Source organism: Aspergillus chevalieri, chromosome 2 (assembly GCF_016861735.1).
Source record: "Aspergillus chevalieri M1 DNA, chromosome 2, nearly complete sequence".
NCBI lineage: Eukaryota > Fungi > Ascomycota > Eurotiomycetes > Eurotiales > Aspergillaceae > Aspergillus > Aspergillus chevalieri.
Window position 1 is genome coordinate 756517 of NC_057363.1, and position 23706 is coordinate 780222.

At 49.6% G+C, this 23706-nt stretch overlaps 7 protein-coding genes across 7 annotated transcripts; 3 read left to right on the forward strand and 4 right to left on the reverse strand.

Annotated features, from left to right (window-relative positions):
• Window positions 1-929: 929 nt before the first annotated feature.
• glfB (UDP-galactofuranose transporter) lies at window positions 930-2307 on the reverse strand (the record flags this gene model as incomplete). The annotated part of the gene is made up of 4 exons (XM_043284545.1): window positions 930-1706; window positions 1757-1980; window positions 2048-2115; window positions 2174-2307. The coding sequence occupies 4 exons, from the start codon at window positions 2305-2307 to the stop codon at window positions 930-932; spliced, it is 1203 nt and encodes a 400-aa protein (XP_043133325.1).
• A 2891-nt stretch (window positions 2308-5198) lies between these two features.
• Window positions 5199-7096, forward strand: ACHE_20262S (protoporphyrinogen/coproporphyrinogen oxidase; the record flags this gene model as incomplete). Its single annotated transcript, XM_043284546.1, has 5 exons — window positions 5199-5281; window positions 5417-5486; window positions 5547-5627; window positions 5684-6034; window positions 6086-7096. The coding sequence occupies 5 exons, from the start codon at window positions 5199-5201 to the stop codon at window positions 7094-7096; spliced, it is 1596 nt and encodes a 531-aa protein (XP_043133326.1).
• A 2173-nt stretch (window positions 7097-9269) lies between these two features.
• ACHE_20263A (uncharacterized protein) lies at window positions 9270-11227 on the reverse strand (the record flags this gene model as incomplete). The annotated part of the gene is made up of 4 exons (XM_043284547.1): window positions 9270-9704; window positions 9764-9937; window positions 10007-10362; window positions 10708-11227. 4 exons carry the CDS (start codon window positions 11225-11227, stop codon window positions 9270-9272), a joined length of 1485 nt encoding a protein of 494 aa, XP_043133327.1.
• Window positions 11228-12417: 1190 nt separating this feature from the next.
• Window positions 12418-15013, forward strand: PKH3 (PDPK1 family serine/threonine-protein kinase; the record flags this gene model as incomplete). The annotated part of the gene is made up of 2 exons (XM_043284548.1): window positions 12418-14604; window positions 14663-15013. 2 exons carry the CDS (start codon window positions 12418-12420, stop codon window positions 15011-15013), a joined length of 2538 nt encoding a protein of 845 aa, XP_043133328.1.
• Window positions 15014-16178: 1165 nt separating this feature from the next.
• Window positions 16179-18104, reverse strand: ACHE_20265A (Zn(II)2Cys6 transcription factor; the record flags this gene model as incomplete). Its single annotated transcript, XM_043284549.1, has 2 exons — window positions 16179-17542; window positions 17603-18104. The coding sequence occupies 2 exons, from the start codon at window positions 18102-18104 to the stop codon at window positions 16179-16181; spliced, it is 1866 nt and encodes a 621-aa protein (XP_043133329.1).
• A 1782-nt stretch (window positions 18105-19886) lies between these two features.
• ACHE_20266S (uncharacterized protein) lies at window positions 19887-21595 on the forward strand (the record flags this gene model as incomplete). Its single annotated transcript, XM_043284550.1, has 2 exons — window positions 19887-20396; window positions 20444-21595. 2 exons carry the CDS (start codon window positions 19887-19889, stop codon window positions 21593-21595), a joined length of 1662 nt encoding a protein of 553 aa, XP_043133330.1.
• A 524-nt stretch (window positions 21596-22119) lies between these two features.
• DIA4 (putative serine--tRNA ligase DIA4) lies at window positions 22120-23694 on the reverse strand (the record flags this gene model as incomplete). Its single annotated transcript, XM_043284551.1, has 1 exon — window positions 22120-23694. One exon carries the CDS (start codon window positions 23692-23694, stop codon window positions 22120-22122), a length of 1575 nt encoding a protein of 524 aa, XP_043133331.1.
• Between the last annotated feature and the right edge of the window lie 12 nt (window positions 23695-23706).

Sequence of the window (23706 nt, forward strand, 5' to 3'; positions counted from 1 at the left end):
ACACGATCCGAGGTGCGCTGCAAGGAATCTCGCTTGATTGGTTCTTATGCATTGAATTGCGTCTTCTGATTGGCCTTGACTCAGGACCCAGTCCGCGCGTCGGCCCTCCCAGGCTTCCCTGCCAACGCCACTGCGCTCTCTGATTGGTTTACTGCGCCAGACCTTCTATCGGCCAATGACGAGCAGCCTCAGCCGGGTTGCTGCGGCCGACAATCAGGCACTCCAAAGAAACCAAGTGCGCAGGTGTAGATGCCTCAGGCCTATTAGTGGCAACACGGTGAACTTTTAACAGAGAAGACATCACTAAAACCAAGTCTATTTTTGGAAAATCCCTATAAAACAGGAGAAAGAAAAGCAAAAAGGACGTTGCCCAGAAATTAAAAAGAAAAAAAGGGGGGGGTAAAGACTCGAAGGGGAAGCAAACAATATCCGACACCAGAGCTCGTGCTAGTCTAACATGCCACGAAAATGACTTCGTAGGGTAATCAAATCAATCACAACAATACACCAGTCCATCATGTCCCCAGAAAAGCATTTTGAAAACTGTTCAAAAGTGAAAAAGTGAAAAGTGAAAAGAAAGTAAATGAGTTGGAAGACTCCGGCTGCATTCCCTGCATGTCGCCGGGCCCAGTTGAAAAGAAGTCAAAATGAAAAAAGCAACCTCCCTTCAAGCTCTTCCCTGTATATCCTTTATAACAGGGGTCGTTATCGCGGCATGACAATTCGAAAATCAGGGCATTAAGTATGAATTCGGATATTCTCAGACCGTTCCTTGTGTAAGATACATCTGTTATACAATCAAGGAACGCCTGTCCGATTTCTGGGGTTTATAAAAGTGCCATCCAAAAACAAGGCGCCTCTGGACCATCCCAGGCTTGTCCAGGACAGACGGGAGCAACCCGAATGGCATTTCGCGGCAGTTAAGCTGTTTATGCGTTTCCGGCGCTGGCACCGCCAAGCATGCCCTTAACCCGGTCAACCGACTCGGGAGCGTAGCTGGGGCCCATGGTGCCCATGAACAGGAAAAAGATGAGGGCAACAGCACCAATGATGACGAACTTGCGCTGAGCGGGGTGGGTGGCACCGTACTCAGCCCAGGCGCGACCAGCCTGGCCAGTGTATTCGCGGATCTTGTCACCACCGAGCTTGTAGTAGACGAGACCGATGAGGGCAATCGAGTAACCGAAGAACTGGGTGCCAGTGACGGGGGTCTGCCAGATCATCATCGAAGCAGCGACCAGGAGGATATCCTTGAGGACACCGCAGAGGGTCATGACGAGCGAAGAAGTCTTGCCGATCAAGAATACGACGGAAACGTTGAGCAAGAAAGCAACAACGGCGTTGGCCAAGAGAGTCCAGACACCAACGTTGTAGATGTGACCCATGGTGAGGTTGGGAACCTCAAGGAAGAGAGCGGTGATACCGTTCATGACAGCGCAAACGGGGGCAAAATAGTACAGAGAGACCAGAGGGTCCATCTTGTACTCGGCAGAACTGAGGAGACGCTGGACCATGACAAGACGGGTGGCCTCGAAGATGATACCACCAATCTGGAACATGAAACCAATGAAGACGAACTTGATCTCACCGAACGAGGCGATGACAACACCAAGAACAATGAGGGCGACGTTCATCAGGACCTTCAGGTTGACCGGAGCCATACCCATACCCCAGGTAGCGAACAAGACAGCGACGGGAGTAGTGGCCTAGTTTTGTTAGGTTCGTGACTCTCAACAATTCGGACAAATTGACGTACCTTGAGCATCTGAATGAAAGCAACACTCAGGTACAGATAAGTGACGTTGCCGCAAATCAAACTCAGACTGAAGAAGAGACCGATGGGGACAATAGCGCGCAGGTAGACACGACCAGTCATCTTGACCGTCTTACGGCCATCGAGCAGAGTGGTAGTACGAGCCAGAAGCTGGGTCATGAAAGTCGCGAACGCCAAGTGCCATGTTGTGAGAATGATGGGGAAACCTGGTAGCGATCCATGTTAGGACACTGTTGCTAAAATCTTCCACCTGGCCAGTCGCGGAGGACTTACGGAACTGAGCATAATCGAGGATGTGCTTGTTGAACAGGATAACACTGGAACTCAGAGTAATCCAGACGCTGATTCTCTGTCAGTATATCATTGATCCATCCGATATTTCGTATGGGTTGTCCTCACGTAACGTAGACGGCCGGGTGGAAGGTCGGGCTGGGAGGCTCCGGCTTGTCAACCGCGGGGTTGACGGTGGGCAAGGTGGGCTCAGGGCGCGAGATTTCGCCAGATTGTCTGGCCTTTTCACCTTCGGCGCTCATTGCGGATGTGAAGGAAGTGCGAATTTGCTTCTGTTGTTGGTCGAGGAACTGTTGGAAGTCGAAAGGGCGCGGCCGTAGAAGGCTGCTTTGACTGAACTTTGCGGAGGCCACGGGCGACGATTAGAAAGATAAAGAATGAACGAGCGAGTCGAGAGTTGGCAGGATTAGAAAATAATAAAGTGATAAGAAAGCTGTTCTAAAGCAGACGAAGAATTATGGACATGGAAGAAGAGAAGAAAAAGAAGGGATGGCTGGAATGGAAGGACAGTTGTAAAAGAGAGGTGTGGTAGTAGCGCGGAGGTTTAGAGGGGAAGACACCAAGTTTTGTTCAAGAGAGGCTGAACGCGGCACGGGATTTTACAGGCACAGGTTTAGGGTGTTTAAAAAAATCTAGTAAAAAATAGCACTCCGTAGCAATGACAAGCAACAAAAAGTCAAAAGTTTACATACGTACCTGTTTTTTATTTTATTACTATTTTATATTTTACCGCAGGGATTGGACCCCGAGTTGGCTTCAGATCCGTCGATGGAGATGCGAAAAGGTGTACGTAGTCCCGGTATGGTTACCGTATGTTACCACGGGTCCAACCTTTGGCGCGACTGCTGTTTATGGCTTAGTGTGTCCGCACGCAGCAGACTCGATACTGAGAACTACGCTAGAGTTACTGTTTCATCTGATGTACTTACCACGGTATACATACGTTTTCTACTATGTAACGGTGCTCTAACACAATGGCTGGTCAGGGTGCACGAAAGTACAGCTAGAAACAGCATACTGTAGAATAATACAATTACGGTAACGTCCTGGCAAGTCTTATCAGCTGGGCGATTCGCAGCTCGTGGCAAACGAATAAAAAAAAGTCCTTCTGTCAATCTTAAGGGGGCTCCACTCATCCGATGGACACTTCTTCGACCCCTTTTCGGCGGGCAGTTCTTTATCCCAATGCGGTTGGTGTCAGGTGATCATACGCTGTAGTTACTCTATTCTCTGCTTTACTTCATCTCGATTTTGTACTCTTATCGTTGGGTCTTTACGGTTCACGGCAGTACAGTGCACACAGAGTACACAACTCGTCCTCCGATCTGTAACTGTTTCACCTCAATATTTCAATTCTGTAACATGAGGGCTCATATTCTCCGTATATGCACAGTATACTCATGGTCAGGGACTCTGTTGATCCAAATTAACACCGACCACCTGCATTACGCAAGCAGCGGCGCCTCCCCCAGCCCCATTGCCCCCCATGGGCTCCATGGACTCAATCCCGGCCACTTGTCCAGAGCGTCTTTTCCTGCTGACTGGTCCCTTACCGAGTGGAGAATGCCCGGCGATCGAATTTTGCCCTGCCTTGACGCCATCCGCCCGGTTCACTGTTTCTGACTGGTTGCTTTGGAACTGTGAATTCAGGGACTGATACTCCATAATACTCCACTATGTTACTACTCCTAGTAATCCTTTTTTATCTTCTTTTGGTACTGGTTGGATGTGTACAGCCAGCCCTGCATGTGGCAGGACAAACAGTAACGCGAAGTCCACGTACCCTGAGACTAACAGCCGGAGAATTGCAAAAAAAATAAAAAAATCGCCTCTTCCCACATGTGCACTCCCATTGGCGACGGTCAAAGCTCATTATCATCCCAAGATTGGTCAAGCGCCAACAACGTCTTTCGGTTTCTGGAAAAAGATCTGCCCCTGCTTGCCGTTGTGGGCGAACGATAATCCTTTTGGTGGGACTGCTGGGAATACATCCTCGGAGTCCCGGCAGGTCTCTATCACACTGAGTAGGAGTACAAGGCACTCCCGTATGCTGTATGTTTACAGAGTACTGAAATCGCTACGAAGCACTACTAAGTGCTAATCGCCCGATACTAATATGTACCCTGAACTTCGTAATTAAACAAAGCCCACTTCATACGAAGCCCTCTGGATCGTTCCTCGGAAGAGTTGATCATTCGCAGGTGTCATCTCAACCACAGTTTGATCCCAAAAGCAGTAAAGCCAGGGTCCAGACAGCATCGATCAATCTGAAGGCAACGCGTGCAACTGGCTCGCCGGTACGGAGTAGCACACTATGGACAACCTGGAACGGCTTGGACAATGCTGAACTTGCGTACTACTCCGGAGTACACCACTCGTGCGCCCGAACTTGAACCGGTTCGGCTTGGACCCTGCCATGTTTCTATACAGGATGCTATTTTCTGTACTTCCGTCCGGTACGGGACGTTTATCAGACTTAGATAGCTTAATCGGAGGACACGCATTCCCCTGGTACCTGCCAAGAGTTCCTAAATGGGGAATAATGGCTGTTTGCGGCATCACAGAGAGTACAGAGTAGAGTTCCCGGTAGAACACAGAGTGAAATGCTACTCTGTGATAAGAACATAACAATTGTGTCAATGGCATTGATTATGAGGTTACTTTCGTTTATTGTACACTGGATGCATTCTATCGATAGAAGCATACCACCGGACACGGTGTTATCTATAGAGTACCTGAACAACTGTAGAGATCGTATATGTTGCCCATCCCCGACCAACAGCTGCTGGAAATCTGCATGTTTTTTTTTTTCGCACATTCGTCATCCTCTGAATATTATCCCATATTGCCATCCCCTTTCCCAGGGCTCGATCCTCTTTTTGCCAATTCTAATCAAATAGGAGGTCCGCCCTAAACCTGAAACAGATATATTTCTCCACAAATAACTGTGGCTGTCTGTCGCTCTTTCTATCACGTTTCGTGTTTCCCGACCGCCCGGCGAAACCTAATCTGTCCACCTCACCGTCTTCTCTCGTCCTTTTCTCTTCCCTCCTTCCTTCTTCCTATCTGTCAACTTCACCTCATTTCTTAAATTCTCTGCAGTTTCTTCCTGCAGTTTTCTCTGTTATCGTTCATGCTGAGCCTCGCTCGCAAGACTTTAAATCGCGTCCCCAGCTTTCAGGATATTCTACAAGGCAGGATGACCCACCCCGACGTGTATGTGATACCCCTCCTAAGCACTGAATACTACCTGCTCTCCCAAGCCTCTCGGGCAATTGCTCCGTGGGAGTCTGATGGATGCCATTGATCGAATATGTGAGCAGAATGACTGACGAATGCCTCTGTCTACAGTTCCGTTGACGTTCTCGTCATTGGTGCAGGCCCAACTGGTTTGGGTGCTGCTAAGCGGTTGAACCAGATCGTACGAATCAAATCCGTCAGTATTCGAGGATATACTAGGAAATACTGACAATTGACTTAGAACGGCCCTTCATGGTTGATCGTTGACTCCAATGAGACCCCCGGTGGTCTTGCTTCCACCGATGTGACCCCCGAAGGCTTCGTACGTTCGCTCCTGATAAATGAGACGGAAGAAAAAAGAAACTGACTGGATTAAAGCTTTACGATGTCGGTGGTCACGTCATCTTCTCTCACTACAAGTACTTCGATGACTGTATCAACGAGGCTCTTCCCAACGACGATGACTGGTACAGCCACCAGCGTATCTCCTACGTCCGCTGCGAGGGTCAATGGGTTCCCTACCCCTTCCAGAACAACATCTCCATGCTTTCCAAGGAGCAGCAGGTCAAGTGCATTGATGGCATGATCGACGCTGCCCTGGAGCACCGTGTCGCCAACACCAAGCCCCAGAACTTCGATGAGTGGATTATCCGCATGATGGGTACTGGTGTCGCCGACGTCTTCATGCGTCCTTACAACTACAAGGTCTGGGCTGTGCCCACTACTAAGGTATATCAATCTCAACATTTCAGTGAAACTGCCAGAGGCTAACCAAAGTAGATGCAATGCGCTTGGCTCGGTGAGCGTGTCGCTGCCCCCAACGTCAAGGCCGTTACCACCAACGTTATCCTGAACAAAACCGCCGGTAACTGGGGTCCTAACGCTACTTTCCGTTTCCCCGCTCGTGGCGGTACTGGTGGCATCTGGATTGCCGTCGCCAACACCATCCCCAAGGAGAACACTCGCTTCGGTGAGAAGGGCCGCGTTGTCAAGGTCAACGCCAACAACAAGACTGTCCAGATGGCCGATGGCACCACCATTGGTTACGAGAGACTCGTTTCCACCATGTCCGTCGACTTCCTTGCCGGCGCCATGGCTGACCAGGAATTGATCAGCCACACCAAGGAGCTCTTCTACTCCTCCACCCACGTCATTGGTGTTGGTATCCGTGGCTCTCGCCCCGAGCGCATTGGTGATAAGTGCTGGCTCTACTTCCCCGAGGACAACTGCCCCTTTTACCGTGCCACCATCTTCTCCAACTACTCTCCCCACAATCAGCCCGAAGCTTCCAAGAAGCTCCCCACCATCCAGCTGGCCGACGGCTCCAAGCCTCAGAACACCGAGGCACAGGAGGGACCTTACTGGTCGATCATGTTGGAAGTTTCCGAGTCTTCCATGAAGCCCGTCAACCACGACACTCTCCTCGCTGAGTCGATCCAGGGTCTCGTCAACACTGAGATGCTCCGTCCTGGCGACGAGATCGTCTCCACCTATCACCGCCGCTTTGACCACGGTTACCCCACTCCCTCGTTGGAGCGTGAGGGTGCTCTGACCAAGATCCTGCCCAAGCTCCAGGAGAAGGGCATCTGGTCGCGTGGCCGTTTCGGTAGCTGGCGCTACGAGGTCGGTAACCAGGACCACTCGTTCATGCTGGGTGTCGAAGCCGTCGACAACATCGTCAACGGTGCCGTTGAGTTGACTCTGAACTACCCCGACTTTGTCAACGGCCGCCAGAACAATGAGCGTCGCCTGGTGGATGGTGCTCAGATTTTCGCCAAGAACAAGCAGTAATCTCTTTATTATAATATTATTATATGACATGTCTTTAATAATTAAATGAGGATGGAATAAAAGATTTAGCATGAAATACAGATGTTCGATGTTTCAATGATATCTTACCCGTAAGAAACTAATACCTAAGGCAGTCAATCAATCCACCACCGCATATCCCACTGTCCATTTTCCCAATCTAGTATGCAGGGAGTTTGCCCTGCCCATCATTATCTCCAGCAAACTCCATTCTCGATATTAAACCCATCGCACGATTGGCGCTGGAAAGGTACTGGAAAAATATCCACAGATCCATCGCGATCCGAGGCTCGCGGCGGGTGCCTCCGCTGGACGCGTCATGTTATTTTACTGTGAAATGAAGTGCCATAAAAATTATCCTTTGATCTGGTTTTTCGGTTTGGTTTCAGGTTGATATTTTTAGATCTATGACATAGTTTGGATATATGGATATGGATGGGGATGTGGGAGGGTTTTTATCTATCTGCGTAGCCACCAATGGACGCGGAATAAATATGTATCAATGTACGAAACATCGACAAAATACAAGTACAGTGGCAATAAACCCTCCACACTTCGTACAGTAGAACTATGGAGATAATCAATCCAACACGCCCAGCTGATCGATGTGCTTACGCTGAAATATACGTCATTGAAGAACGAAGGAATCATCAAATGACTATAATTGATGGCCATACGAGATGAAACTGAAACGCTCTGCCTGTCAGTTTATTTATGGAATATATACTACGTATATACTACATGTCCGCTATGGATACAATCTTTGTAAGAAAGTATGAAACGTTAGTGGTTAGATTTGAGGAGAGGAGGCGAGATGAGAGGCATACGCAATGGCAATATTTAAATATATTGGTTGTTTATAGTTAGCGATGGTTACCGAGTACGGAGTTGGGGGGTCACATCCAATCGAACAGCAATGCAGTGCGGCCCCGGTTAGTCGATACTCCACTTTTACGTAGGATTATATCGTATAAGTGCGAATATCGTCTTACTGAGGATATTCTATATGGAAAAAAGAGAATCGGTGCTGGAGATTGCTATCGTTTAAACGCGAAATTGCACAAAGTGGGGCATCATCTACACGGGGTTTGACTGTATATCCAAATGCCCTAGCTTCTTCTTCTTCTCCTTCCCAGATAGATTCAAAACTAGTCAACACGAATTGCATACCCAGCAACTCAAGACTAGAACGAGGCAACTCCGCATGCGGAGCATTGAAAACACGATGGGCACTTTTCAGCAGCGACATAACTTCTGCATCTGTTCGAATTAAGTTCGTAGACTCCATCAAGGCCGCGCGATATAGTCGGGATAATTGTGAGGTGTATTTTATCATCCATAGTCAGAGGTGTTGCCGGCTGCCAGAGGAATTCAATGCTTAGCATATCCCATAACGGAGGATGGGTGTTGTAAAATCTAATAGAGAAATTTGTTCTGTTTGCTTCGGTGAGAAGAGCTTGTAGCCAGACCTGTGCTACCCAGGTTTTAGCCCATTGCTCCATACATTCAACGTGCCTTTTCTGGGGATTCCTGAGGGGTCTTGGGGATGAACCCTCAGAGTGTCAAAGTCATAGCCAATCTCCTCTGACTCTAAGTACTGGATCTGACCCCATTGGTCCCATCCATTTGTGCTGTTTCCAGAGAAGGGGGGATCGCTGCGTATGCATGCATGCAAAACCCGAGCATGTAAGTAGATTTGGCGGCTTCTTTAACGAACCTTTCTTACATAGGATTGCCGATCTTCGTCATCCCGTACAGGCTCCGTATGAGAACCGGTTGATGATTTGATTTCATATCGATATTTTGTTGATTGAACACTAGGAGTTGTCTGATTGATATTATGGCATCTGAAAAGGGAACTCCCGTTTACTTGTTCTTGTAGCCTGAATTGTACAAGGTTTCTTATGTAGAAAACTACGCCATTGAAACTTTGAAAAATGAAAAAAAAAATACATAACCATTATCGCCATTAACCCTGCCTGTCAGTCTATTCTTAGATAACGTACCCTTCGAATGCCCAGAACACACGAAACATCAAACAGAAAGCCCGATCAGACCAGAAGACGGGCATGCGTTGCCATTCCAAAGAAGCTTGCTCATTTCACTATCCCATAAAAATATCAGTAACACCGAAAGTGAAACCCAAACGCGAAAATCAATCAAGCATATCACCCAACGGCCTCCGACGCAACTCACCCAATCCAAATCCATTCGCATTATCGTCGTCCTTTTCCATCTCCGTTATCATATGGTTGACATGTTCCCGGTATACCTGAGAGGCCTCCATCATATGCTTCCATTTTTCGGGGCTGAGGGCCGTCTGGGGCGGCATGTTGATTCCTGCAGGAGCAGGCGCAGTTGCAGTTAGGGTGGGCTGCGCGGTGGAGGGCCGGGCCTGAGTAGCTGGAGTGGCGTGGGGGCTCGTAGCCGGACGTTGAACATTGTCCGAGAGTAAAGGCGCTGAACCTTGGGTACTAGTGGGACGTAAGCTGGACGTGTCGGTCTGGGCGGTTTTTGCCGTGCGAGTTGTGCCTTGACCTATCGAGTTGGTTCGGCCCTTGTTTGCCGGTTGTCGCCTTCCCCTCTGGCCCTAAAAATGAATGTATTAGCACACGGTTCAACAGCCCTGATAGTAATTTATGGACAAACCTGAGGCGCGTTGACGGGGTGCCAACTGGTACGTCTGGTAACTGGACGAGATAGCTCTGTCCACTGAGACACCGTTCTTCCCGTTTGAATGCTGGCGGCTCCGGTGGTATGTGCGCCTCTATTGCTGATAGAGCTCGAAGTTTCACCCTCAGAGGGTACCTGGCTGCTGTGTCTCTTTGGCATTGATTAGCATCAATCAAACTTTGTACCTGGAAGATATCTGACTCGATTGCAGTGTCTTACTTTAGACTTGGTGTCGCTTGAAACTGCAGACATACGGGAGCCTGCAGACGTGCGGGTTCTTTTGCCCCTGTTCTGAGAGACCGTGCTTGAGACGCACGAGGTGTTGTTACTTCCGCTCTCAGTGATATCATGCTCGGGGGCATCGCTCATATGGATATCAGTCTGGGACATATTTCGTTCGTCTTGAATTGATCCAGGCATCTTGTTGACTCGAGGATTGGGAAAAGCTTGATGGATTGAAGGGGCGAGTTGTACTAATCGAGTCTTTGCTTCATTGAAAGAAACGAGCTTTGAGTCTAAATCACGATCGAGTTTCGAGGTCGTTTCTTTGTCTGAAGGCTGAGGTGATTGGTTCTCTATACAAAACGTTAGCGTTGTTTAATGACACCCGCTGATATAAAAAACCTTTTTCCTTTGCTCCCAAACAAAATTGATCGAGGCCTGGCAAATTATTCAAGGAAAGGCTTTCAAATAAAGATCTCAGAGACAACACGTCCTGCTGTTTCGAGTCAGCGAGAGAAACGATATATGAAAGAGTGAAGAAAGAAAAACAACCTGTATTTCAGGAAACTGGGTTGAGTATTCAGGAAAAGCAAACAAAAGCCTAGTATTGATTTGGCGAATCGGGAACAGTGAATGCATGCTTTCATGATGCTGATAAGTTCCTGATGCCACACGTCTTCCGAACGATCGACGATAACCCTCTGGTGAATGAGGAGCCCTGGTCAACTCTCCATAGTTCATGCGACTAGACGGCAAATCCAAGCCCATACCATCCTCCTGCATACCAACGCCCGAATCTATCGCCGTTTCATACGAGCCATTTCCATACGAGCCCTCGTCTGTCGTGTTAGAGATCTCGCTTCTAGGATACTGTCGAGGATGAGGATGCTCGATTACCCTAGAATCCGACAGAGGAATCCCATCGTCTATCCCATAGTCTTCGAGCTGTGAAGATGGATAGCGTTTGTACTCGTAGTCCAGATCGAATGCAGAGCTCGCTTCCGAGTCATAGTCCTCGTCAGCAGCTGGACTTGACCGGAACGACGAGATGTCTGCATCGATGAGGGATCCAAGGTCGTCACCAAAATCGTCATCGTAGCATTCTGGCTCAAATGCACGGAGCCGTTCGTATAGGCGATCGAAGATCTGCTCGATGTGGTAATGGATGTCGTCGCGGTTTGGGACGATTCGGGTTGGGCGAAGACGGATCATGGTCATGTTGTATACTCAAGAGTTTGAGTATAGATGGAGTTATGGGCGAAAAGAGAAGAAAAAGAATTTGACAATACTACTATTGTTTACTCTCCATTTTACTCTGTATCTTAGAAGGGAGGTGCAACGGGCGAGTGTGGATAGCATCACTATTACTGAAAATGGAAAGTGCCTATCCATTGCCAGTTGAGTATGAGTATTTATACAAATACCGTCGAATCTATAGCCTCAATATTGCGGATTATGGCATGTGTATTTATAGATCGAGTCGCCTCCATATAAATAGTTGCTTATGCAATGGCAATGCACAGTCAATGTGTTGGTGGTTTGGCTGCAGAGCGCAGATACTCACCACCAGTAGAAAACCATACAGTTTTACCCAACCAAATCAGAGTGGAATAAAGCCAGAGATCAGATATCAAGTAGAATTAATAGTAATTCTGTCATTCTGATGGTGATGGATAGGCATCTCCCCCTATAAAAAAAATAAAAAAACACTGCACTAAAAGTATTATTTGGCTTGACCTCCATCTCTGTCTCTTCTCCCTCTCTCTATCATTCTCTTCATCTCTCTCTCTCTTTTTCTCCTTCGATTTTCTCTCTCTTTTTATCCTCCAATCACTCTCCTCGCTTTCCATCCTTCAACTTGCCTTATATCCCTCTCTTCCTTCTCCGTCTGCCTTTCCCGCACTTCTCCTTTCCTCCCTCTTCCTCTGCCGTCTATTCCCCCCAATCCGACACTTTCTCTCATCTCTACGCTCTCCTCCCCTCCCTCCGTCCCTCCCTTCCTCCCTCTCTCGCTCGCACGGATCTGGCCGTACCATGCCTCCGCTGCACTTACGACCGCCGCCATAATCCGTCGGCCACCCCTCTCGACTCGCTCGCTCGCTCGCTTTTTTCGATCTCGATCGCTACGTTGGCGGCTCTTTCTCCGTCCTGTCGTTCATAACCGTCGTTTTATTGTCGACTCCTTCCTCTTCAAACCTCCTTTTCTGACGGATACTTTCTCCTCTATCACTCCGTCTACTGTCCGTCCTTCTGTCCTAAGTGCCAGGGTGGTTGGGTGATTTCTCCCCTCACCGTCTCTCTCCGCCTTCGGTCCCGAACCGGTTCCCTTTCGATAATTCCCATTCTGCTAAGCTCTCCATAACCCCCTCTATCCTCCTACACGTACCCGGTTACGGTGTTCTCCCACTATGGATGGGGATCTCAGTCTCTCCCAATCCTTGGGGGGTCTCCGGATCGCGAATCCAGATGATTCTTCCCTGAATTCTTCCGAGGAACCAGCAGTTTCGGCCCCCGAGGTTGCTGCCTCAATAGCCCCCGACGAGAAAACGGATGACCCCGAACCACCAACCAGCTTCGTACCAGAACTTCCTCCCTCCTCTCAGTCGTCGATACCCCCTTCCATTGCCGAAGAATCCTCGCGATATGCTCCGGATGCCGCCTCCCTCAGATCTTATTCCAGACGAACTGAAAATCGAACATCCATCTATTCCATCTCCGACCCGCAATCACAACCACCGCAACAACCAACACAATCACAATATGCTCCTTACCATCCTCAACAGCATTCACAATCCCCAACTTCCTCCAGACCTCTCTCCGCTTTCTACTCCAACGGCTCATCGCCCGCATTGGTTGCCCGCGAAGGCTCCTACCGCATCCGTACCGACTCGGCCGCATCATCCGCGTCGGAAAGCCAAGCGCGGGTTGACTCTCGTGGTGGCTCTTCAGCGCTACATGCTGGTGTCCCCGCACGCGATAACACGCACAGTGACCGATCTTACAGACCAGCTCCTCATAACGGGCCCATGGTGATGCGTCAGCCTTCTAGGGCCCATGCTCGCCCTGCAGCCGCCACTCCACTTAGCGGAACTCCATATGGAATGGAAAACGGCCCCAGTCCAAGCAGTGAAGAATGGCAGCATCGTGGTGCGGCAGTCGCGGTGCGACAGGAGATCGATCCAAACGGAAAGCCGGTCGCTCGATACATCAAAAAGGGAGTCCGTGACTTTTCATTCGGACACACCCTCGGAGAAGGCTCTTACAGTACCGTTGTGCTGGCGACAGATCGCCAGACGTTGAAAGAGTACGCCATCAAGATTCTGGATAAGCGGCATATCATCAAGGAGAAAAAGGTCAAATACGTCAACATCGAGAAGGATACTCTCAATCGACTTACGGAACATCCTGGTATCGTCCGTCTTTATTATACGTTCCAAGACGAGCGATCGCTTTATTTCGTGCTCGACCTTTGCAAAGGGGGTGAACTGTTGGGAGTGCTTAAACGGATGACTTCATTTGATGAGGAGTGCACACGGTTCTATGGTGGTCAGATCCTGGACACCATCGATTATATGCATAAACGCGGTGTTATCCATCGTGATCTCAAGCCAGAGAATGTTCTTCTTGATCACCAAATGTACGTCAAGATCACCGATTTCGGGACAGCCAAGATCCTCAAGGGCCAACGGCGCCCAGATCCCAATTCGAGCGGGATGCCTCCGCTCGATTCGAACGAAATACCCGAGGAGGAACGGGCGAGCTCCTTTGTCGGAACGGCTGAGTACGTTAGTCCGGAGCTACTGACGGATAAGAACGCTTGCAAGGCAAGCGATCTGTGGGCCTTTGGTTGCATCATCTTCCAGCTCCTGGCCGGTCGGCCACCGTTCAAGGCTGGAAATGAATATCAAACATTCCAAAAGATCGTTGCGCTTGACTACGAGTTTCCCCCCGGATTCCCTGCGGTCGCTCGTGACCTCGTGGAACGCCTTCTCGTTCTGGACCCGGCCCGCCGTTTACCGATTGAGCACATCAAAAACCATCCTTTCTTTGAGGGTACAGTGTGGGGACCCGAATTGTGGAAGCGCAAAGCCCCGCGGCTCAAGGCGTACGTCCCGCCACCGCGCGAGCCGATAAAGTTGAATGGGGGTGGTGAAGGAGACAGTTTCCCTCCTAACATTACGGCAGCACCCTCAACCACTACCAATGCCAGCTCGCGAGTGGTTCCCCGGCTAGTTACTGAGCTCCCGCCCCCTAGCCAACTCGATGTTGAATGGTCACCAGTTCTGACTAAAACCAATGAGAGGATTCTCAAAATGGGAAATCAGGTGGTGTTATCTTCTCCAGCCTCCCATAGTCCGGTTTCGAAAAATGGAGGTGAATCTGAAACGACAAAAAAATTCTCTCGATTCTTTGCAGGGAGTACAACCAAGAAGCGGCAACGGTTGGTCATGGTTACTTCGTGCGCGCGTATAATCATGGCGGCATCCGGAGGAGACGAAAAGAAGGCGAAGATGGAGATTTCCCTTTTAGCAAATGGGACTCAATATCGAACCACAACAGATTCGAAGGGGCTTTCGTCGTGGGTTGTGGATACGGTATGTTCAACTCCTCGATTCCCTTATTACAGGCCAGTCTGACTTTTCGTCGTTATAGCGAGACAAGCGGTTTTCTTTCGAAGACCCCAAACCGTCCTCTAGCAACCTTGGAGTCACGGCGCTATCCGCGCAGGAATGGTTAGATGCACTAGACCGTGCAAAGGAGATGGCTTTGACTCAGCACAACAATGGTGCATACTCGGGCGATGAAACGTTCCGTGATCTTTCATCGGGCATGTCCAGCCATTCGAACACCCTCGACCGCAGTTCCGAAATTCACGCGGAAGCCGCACCACCACCTGGACGAGCAACTCTAATCAAAAACCAAGCCACAGATTCAGAATCAGTCAAGGGAAGGAAGAGATTTAGTCGGCGTCATTCCAAAAACGGTCTCGCGGCCGTTTTCTAGATCAACCGCCTTCCCCATTCCCCCCTCTGTGACCTAGGTCTGAAGATGATTTCTGGGCTGTACTCTTTTTCTGGTTTGGTTTTGTCTCTGATCTTCTTTCAAAGGTTGTCTTTGGGTCAGAACAGCCGTTGTGCCGGAACACATCTTCGATTCTGTCTATGGACGCCTTGGCTATTCATCTCTTTGCTTCTCACTCTTGTTCTCTCACCTCTATCGACATTCTTGATGGATCTGCCTTGAAATGACGCCCTCTCACGCATCCTACATTGGCAGATATCTTTTGGGTTGTTATACCCGTTGGATTTTGGCTGTGACCCTTAGCCGATTGTTCTCTCATTTTTTTTTTTTTTTGCATTTGTAAGAATTGTTTTCTTTATGGCATGTTTGAATTCTCGTCTTTGCTTCTTGCATTTCGCAATGATGAGCGTGTGTTTTTGCATTTAGATTGGTTGGAAGGAGCATGCATTGTCCTTCGTCTTTTCTTTTTACACATCTCTTTTCTCCTCTTTCCCCCTTTCCTTTGTCTTTTTTCTTCTTTTACCTTCCTCCCACTCGGCTGGTATATACATCTTGGTTGAAATCATGGCAAGAGCACAGTTTGACTCTATTTGGCATGTCTTGGTCAACCTTGTCTTCATCATTTTCTTGAGCGGTTTTGGAAGTTAATTTGATTCCCTTTTTCATTTTCCTTCTCCTCGTTTCTTCCTCTCTTTTGTCTTTCTCTTCTCTGCTCAATTGCTTGATACACAATTATGTTCTTGTCATATAGTTTTTTCCTTTGCTTCAATGCCACTCCATACAACCAAGTCATTTCCCAGAATGTATCATTTTTCCTTGGATATCCTGGCTGGGTCGTTTGCTTATATTTCTATTCCCCTCTTTTGTCGAAAGCTTTATTATATTGCTTCTCTTCTGTTATTTAACTTGTTAGGGATTGGAAGTTGGATTAAGCCTTTGGATTACAGGTACAGAATTTGTTGGATAGATTCAGGATCAATCAGATTGATATTGAGGTCATTCGTTTTCTTGTTCCAGTTGTAGATTAGTGTACATACTCTATGTACATACATTCCATTAAGCGTGTATTTAACTTCTATCTAATTATTATTCTCCTAGTACAAAAGCAGAGAGAGAGGATAGAGAGAGTAGAGTATAAAAAGCACCATTAAATAAACAACCAATCAATCCGTGACTCATCAAGTTCTTGAATCCAATCGAAATCATCATTATCGTAATCATCGCCATCAGAAGCACTCGCCTGTTCCCTCCTGAGATCCTGTTTCCGCCACATAAGACTCAATACCCACGCCGCATTCCGCACATTCACAGTCGCAATCGCATAATACAGCGCCGACAACCTATCTAGAATAAACGGCCTATGGCTTGGATCCCGACACTCCGCACCCGCGATGAACGTAGGCCAGATAAGGCACTTGAAGTGCGGGTCCTGCGGCGGGATCACGGCGAGTTGGTCGATGAGGATGTGTGCGACGGCTGTGTGGTCGTGCGGGAGGCCGAACCATTCGTCTGTGTTTGTGGGGGGGAAGGAGGAGCCAGTGCGCGGGCGGGAGAGGACGCGGCTTGTGTAGAGGTAAACGGCTGCTTTGTAGGTTGTTGCGAGGGCGATGCGCATTGTTAGGTCTGGGAGGTAGAGGTAGGATTGCAGGTCGATAGCCCAGGCGATGGGGTCGAAAGCTTGGATGTGCTTTAGGAGGGCTTGGGGGGATTGCAGGGGTTTCGAGTTCGAGGGGAGGAAGGAGGAGGAGAAGAGCATTGTTGGTTGCTGTTCTTGGTCTTGCTGTTCGTGGGTGGTGGTGTCCGCGTGGCAGAAGCGGGCGTGGACGAAGAAGATGACTTCGAGGAGGTAGGCGGGGCAGCCGACCCAGGAGGTCTTTTCGAGGCGGCGGAGGGCTGTTGGGCCCATGGAGGGGGAGTAGAAAGGTTTGGAAAGGACGCCCGGTCGGGCGAGTGTTGAGCCCATGAGTTCGATGATGAGGCACCCGTCGACAGTCAATGTGTCCAGCCAGCCGAGGATCTCTTGGGAACGGCTGGCGTCGAACCCATGCTGACGACTGTTTAGCAAGTTCTTTGCTCCTTCCAAGTGGTATTTCCATGCTTCGTCACCGGATTCAATGGCATCCATGAGTGCGAGGACCATTATGGCTGCCGCTGTCTTATCGTCGTTCCGTTTGACCGGATCGCAGATGTCTTGGGACAGCTGACGGAGGGCACGCTGTTTGAGTCCCAAGAAATGCTCGTATACTTTTGAGGACGGACGACGGGACATGGAACTTGTCACCTCCCTTTCCACTTCCTTGGGAGTCAAGAGTGTCCCATTGGCAGTCGGCTCGCCCGTGGACCACGGCATTGGCGAGAAATCACCATCTGCCAGAAGCGCATAATGCAAGGCCCCCGTAGCAGAAAGAGCGTTGGCAAGAAGGGGAGATTCTCCGACTAGGGAGATAAGATCACGGTATGGATTCTGAGTGTTTGAATAGAGAACAAGATCGCCTGCTGTTTTCTTGTTGACTATATAATTACGTGTCAGCACGTTCCCAAAAAACAGAATTGAATAGCAAAGTGGCATACAATGATATATGTAGAATCTCGCCAACCCATTGATATCTTTGAGAATAGGGTCGACCAAGCCCGGCAAAATATGGGTACCATCTGTAGTAGAGGTGTTCCGGGATGCGGAAACCTGACAATTATTCTTTCCCCGCTGCTGAGCAGCCCCAGAAGAACCTAAAGGCAATATATCTGAACCATTAGGGACGGCGATTTGATTTGATGTATTGGGGACAGACTGGTTGAGGACTTCGACTGTAGACGGAGGATTCGTGTTCTCGGTTGGTGCTGGTACTGATAATTCATGGGATTCCCCAACGCGACGGGGACTCTTCTTTGTAACCTCTTCAAAACTGCGGCCCATCATCTTTCCACGACTAGCCACACCTCCCTTAACCCAAACGAGAGGCTTCTGATATCCCAAGCATTCCTTTCCGGCATCTCGACACTTTTGACAGGTGGGCTGGGCATTGTCGCAAATGATGCGCCGACGGCGACAAGTATAGCAACCTCTTGCAACCATGACTTTGACGGGATTCTCTGCGGTCTGCTGATAAGTCTTGTAAATCCGTAAACCGGGTCAGCAGAGAATCGTGTATTTCGAGTTGACGGCCATACTCGACGACAGTCAAGCGTAATCGGGTGGCGGTAGAGCCTGATAGTACTGCGACAACATCTCTGAATATAGCCAACGGTGATGGAATAGAAAACGATAATCTCCTAGAGCAAAGGAGAGAACGATCATGAGCAAAAGCCAAGTTCGCTATAAAGAGAGGATGGTGTCAAAGAAATTGACTCGAAGACCTCGAAAAGAACAGCGGGGCCATCTGCTGAGTCATCACTGGTAAGGCTAACTAACTACTGTAACTACCAGATTGGTTAACGATTTTAGACTGTCTGGCTCATAGCTTATTTTGACCAGCTTATTGTAAGTTATCTTGAAGATTGTGCAATTGGTGAGTATATACTGTTTTCGGGCTATCGTATAGTGCAAATGACGCGGATGAAATGTACACAGCAGATAACACAATCAGAGTCTCCATAGTCCTTTTGACAACCCAAGCTTCTGGAAGCCAAGACGGGGGACTCGATCCCACAATTAATCCATACAATCGCCCTAGCAACTACGAAGTACAGCAGCTGCAAGTCATGGCCAAGAGGATGACGAGGTGGAATGTTTTGCGTCTTTCATCTGCAGACACTCCCCCTTGCAGGCACAACTACTTGTACCTCGATACAAGCCGCGCGGACAGAGATGTCATATGCGATTCGGCCAGTATGTACGATAGGTACTCTTACGCTGTAAGAAAGAGAGGGCTCAATAAGCTTGCTTCCGACTTGAGGAGATATCTGCATCTCTTACAGCCCTCGGAAGATGTCCAATTGGATCCGGGGTCTCAATTGCCCATCATACAGTATACAGGTACATAGTGCGAGTGCACGGACTCAAGGCAAGCCTGACAGATCAAAGTTCTATGATAGTTCCTGTCAGGGCGAGTGTGCTCTGAGTCCAAGTGTTATGTCCCTATCCCGATAATGAGGCGGTCACCAGCGGCAATTCCGGATTGGTCGGTCACGCTAACCTTGTCAGACGCCAATCTGGATACGGCATCCACTATATCGAATGCGGAATAATCTACTAATTACTATACCTAAAAAGGAATAGTACCTGTACATGCCAGCTGAAAGGAGGAAATGTTACCCGATTAGGCGAACTGCTTCCAGGATAGATTGGTGGTATATCATCTTCACACACCCTCCACCGGCCCAGTTGCCAATTCTTTTGCTTTTTGCATTGTGTTTTATTGTCCTGCAGCCCTCCTTGTACACTGTGTATGTGTGTCAGTTCTCCTTTTTTTTGCAGCATCCCAGCAGAGTCTCCCATGGTGATCCGGCTGTTTATTTATATTCATTGCATCAAGTGGGACCTTTTTCCACAATACGATTCAGATCTTTTTTTGCTAGAGGCCAGAAACTAATTCCACTTTCTGCTAGCTACTAGTCTAGCTTCTTCCCCGAAAAGATATTCCTGTGCGCCGCAACTCGACTCCATAAACAACTGCTCCGTCCGCCGTTTCAAATCATCGTTGCGGGGAACACAAAAACACTGGCGACGCCTTCGTCCAAATCTTCTTCCTCCTTCCTCTTCGATTTTTCAAGACCAATACAGACTAGCACCTTTCTTGCCTTTCATTTTGCATGGGAGATTCCACTTGCAGCGCGCGCCCGGGGTGTCTGGTAATGCACTACTGACCGACCCTTCTCCGCGAGCCTACGCCTATACGCGCCGCCTTAAAAACCGGCCATGACAAACAGGAGGTCGTCTGCCTCCGTTAGCGAAATGGTTTCCCAGGCCCATGTCCTCGATCGCCCTGTGCCTCCGCGACATGCGACTTCCTCTGTGGTGTCGCGTCACAGCCGTCGACGCTCTGGCCACTCTCACCACGGCGGCACCTCTCGACAACCGCAGAACGATTTTCCTATTTTCACGCATACGGGGGACGTCGAGATTGTTATACGTGCGGGAGGACAGGAGAAACGATACTTGCTACATCGGTTGATATTGGCGCAGTGTTCGGGGTTCTTTGCGGCTAGTACCAGCGAGGAATGGTCAAGGCAGCCTGTATCAGGGCCGCCAAAGCCAGATGATAGTGCTATGTCGCGGATGACCGAGGATGATACATTGTCTACTGGATCAACACTTGCGCAATCGGATGTTGGAGGGATATCTCGCCCGATCGAAAAGAGAAGATGGAGGTTTGAGCTGGATTGGCAAAATAAAGCAGAGGACGAGGAGCCGATTCTGGTCCAGAAGGTTGGTCCCTTCACTATGAAGAAGCAAGCATGTCTAACGTTTGTCAGCCACCGAGCTTCTCAGCAGCTTTTGCGAACGCGGTTCAACCTCCTCCGGCAGTGACCAAACCATCAGGATCCCAAGCGGGTTTCTTCCGTTCAATGGCAAATCTGACAGGAATGCAATCGACGACCAATTTGCCCCATAACACAACAGACGAACCTCCGCACCCGCTCATTCGCGATTACGATAACCTCTTCCGTCTATTCTACAACCATTTCCCGACCCTGAACAGCGTCAATATCGCGACTGCGTATGCGGAATGCAAGTGTCTCCTCGGACTGGCCGACATGTACGATGCTCTACCAGTCACAGGCCCCCGGGTTGACCATCATCTCCTGGGCTTCGGAACACGACTATTCAAGCAGATCGCCAAATACCCACCCAGTTACCTGAAACTAGGCTACATGGCACGCAGCCGGGTCGTCTTCTCAGAAGCACTAATCCACGTCGTCGGCCAATGGCCAACCGGCCTATCCCACCTACGCAACGGCTATCCCTCCCTCCCAGACTCCGTCCTCGACATAATCGAAGATAAGGTCGAAGACTTAGAAGACATGAAAGCTCGCGTCGACTCGAAACTCTTCCGCCTAACCCTCACCACCTCGCGCGGCGAACGTGTAAACCCCAACAACGCATACCTAGACTGGCTCGCCGTCTCTCTCTTCCGCCAATGGCTCGTGGAAAGCACAACACCACCTCCAGCCCCAATCCTCAAGAACTCACCCACCCCGCACCAAACACACCATCGACACACTGAATCCTCCGCATCATCATCCCACAGACCTTCATCTGCCAGACCACCATCCGCCAGCCATTCTTCCGTATCACCATCACCAGCGAAGGTATACCGCCTCATCGGCTCGTCATCCTCACAGGCCTATCTGGTTCATGACGAACTCAAGCGCTTCCTCAAGCTCCATCCAACGCCGTCGTCGGACTCGCTCTATACGCGGGACGTGCTTAAGCGTTTCGAGCGCAAAATGGATGAGATTAAGCGGCTTGCTAGGGAGATTGTCAAGCCGTTGATGCGGAATTTTCTCGAGCTTGATCTTAAAGGCATTGCGAGTGGTACTGCGAGTGCTGAGCAGGGGAGCAGAACTGTGGAGCTGCCTTACTTGACTTGTACGAAGGTTGAGGATGCAGATATTCCGTGGTGACCGAGCCCTATTTCCCGACTCGCCAAACGGTTATATCCTACGCTACGCTGCCCGTCTTTTATATCGACGCCCTTCTCTCTCTCTCTCTCTCTCTCCCTCTCTCTCTCGTCACACATGATACTTATATTCGATCTTTCCCGGTACACAGTCCCCTCGTTTGACTGCGCCTTGTCACTCGTTATGGCCCTAATTATTATTCTCACATCCTCACATATTATCAAACCAATGACCGCGATGACGTCCTTATAAACGTGTCTATGAGTTATGACCAGACAAGCTATTAACATCTGATTCGATTTACCCTGTTTGAAACTTTGAAGTGATGTTGTACCAATCTTAATCACATCTGTCTTTTTATTGTATGTTTGTGGTGGCACGTGTCCTATCTATCTATATCCCATCTTCTAGATCTGAGATGAAAAATGAATGTATTGGCTCACGCCTGAGTACTTTTCTTATCATTTATGTCAGTCACATCGTAAATCCTATCCTATCGTACAAGCAAGTCACTCTTATGATATGACTTATTGATTCCCAATAACCTCCAACCCACCCATATACCCCCTCAACACCTCCGGCACAACGACAACCCCCCTCTTCTCATCCCACCCATTTTCCAAAATCGCCGCCAACACCCTAGGAACAGCCATCGCCGTCCCATTAACCGTATGCGGGAATCTCGACTCTTTCGCAGACCCGCCGCGAACACGGGTCCCCAGTCTTCGACTCTGATAGTCTGTGCAGATGGACGCGGAGGTGACTTCGCCCCAGGCGGGTTCGAGGTCGGAGGTATTGCGCAGGCGGGAGGGGAAAAGGGCCTCGATATCGCGTTTTCGGGAGGCGGAGGCACCGAGGTCTGTGGTTGGCATTTCGAGGATGCGGCAGGGGAGGTTGAGGGAGGTGAGGATTTCGGTTTGGATGGTGAGGAGGTCATTGAAGAGGGTTGTCGAGGGGTGGTCGATTTCGGGTTGAGTGGGGTTGTTGTTGTCGGCCCAGCCCAATAGCTCGACCTTGGTGAATTCGTGGACTCGGTATAAACCCTTGGTGTCGACGCCTCGAGATCCTGCTTCGGCACGGTAGCACCGGCTAGAGCCTACCAGTTTGACGGGCAGTTGGGAAGCCTCGATGTCGCGGCCGGCGTACATAGCTGCGAGGGGGATCTCGGCTGTGCCGGTAAGTGAGCGCGGGGGTTTCGAGTTCTTATCCTTCTCGCTCTGCTCGACAGTCCAGATCTGCTGCTCATTGTGCTGGTCGCGGGGCTGGAACCCGCATGCTTCTGCGATGTACGAGTAGACGAGTGAAGGAGGAGACACGATCTTCCAACCGTGACGGCGGGCGACTGTCAATGAATACTGGACTAGTGCGTGTTCGAGAAGTGCGCCTTCGTTCGTAAGGAAATACCATCCCCAGCCAGTCGTGGTGGCGGAGCTAGTGAAATCGATCAGGCCCAGAGAGGTGCCGATAACGACGTGGGAGCGGGAGGGGTCTGGTGAGGATCGCGTGGCCCATTCGGGGGGGAATTGAGGGTCGAAATTGATATAACCAATTAGTTTGGGGTCGCGTCCGACAGGCGTTTCGGAGGAGGAGAGGTTGGGGAGGGCGAGAGCGAGACGTTGGATTTCGTCCGCGCAGCTTGTTTTCCGGGTGTTCATCGCGTGCGATTCATCTTTCAACCGCTGTGCTTCAGATCGCAGAGCTGTCAGATCCTCCTGTCCCATATTTTCCTGCTGCTCCCGAGCCACTTTCGCAATCATCTTCTCTAACTGCTTTATGCGGGACCGCGGAGCTTGGAGATCATGATCGAGCTGCCGACTCTCCTCGGACAATTGCTGAATCCGGAGCGGGTATTCGGAATGAGTGACATAATTGCGATCCAAACAGTTTTTCGCGTAGATTTCTGCGTTTTGGCGAATATGTTTGACATCCGGGGTGGGTTTTGGTGCTGTTGCTGGTCGGACCACGTCTGACAGGCGGCGGAGGGACGAGGTGAAATTGCGGCGGATGGAGGGTGTGAATCTGGTGAATCTGCGGGATACCCTGCAATTGAGACAAACATATGGTGCCTTCGAGGCCGTCGAGGAGGCCATTAAAGAGGCCATTGGGGGGATATG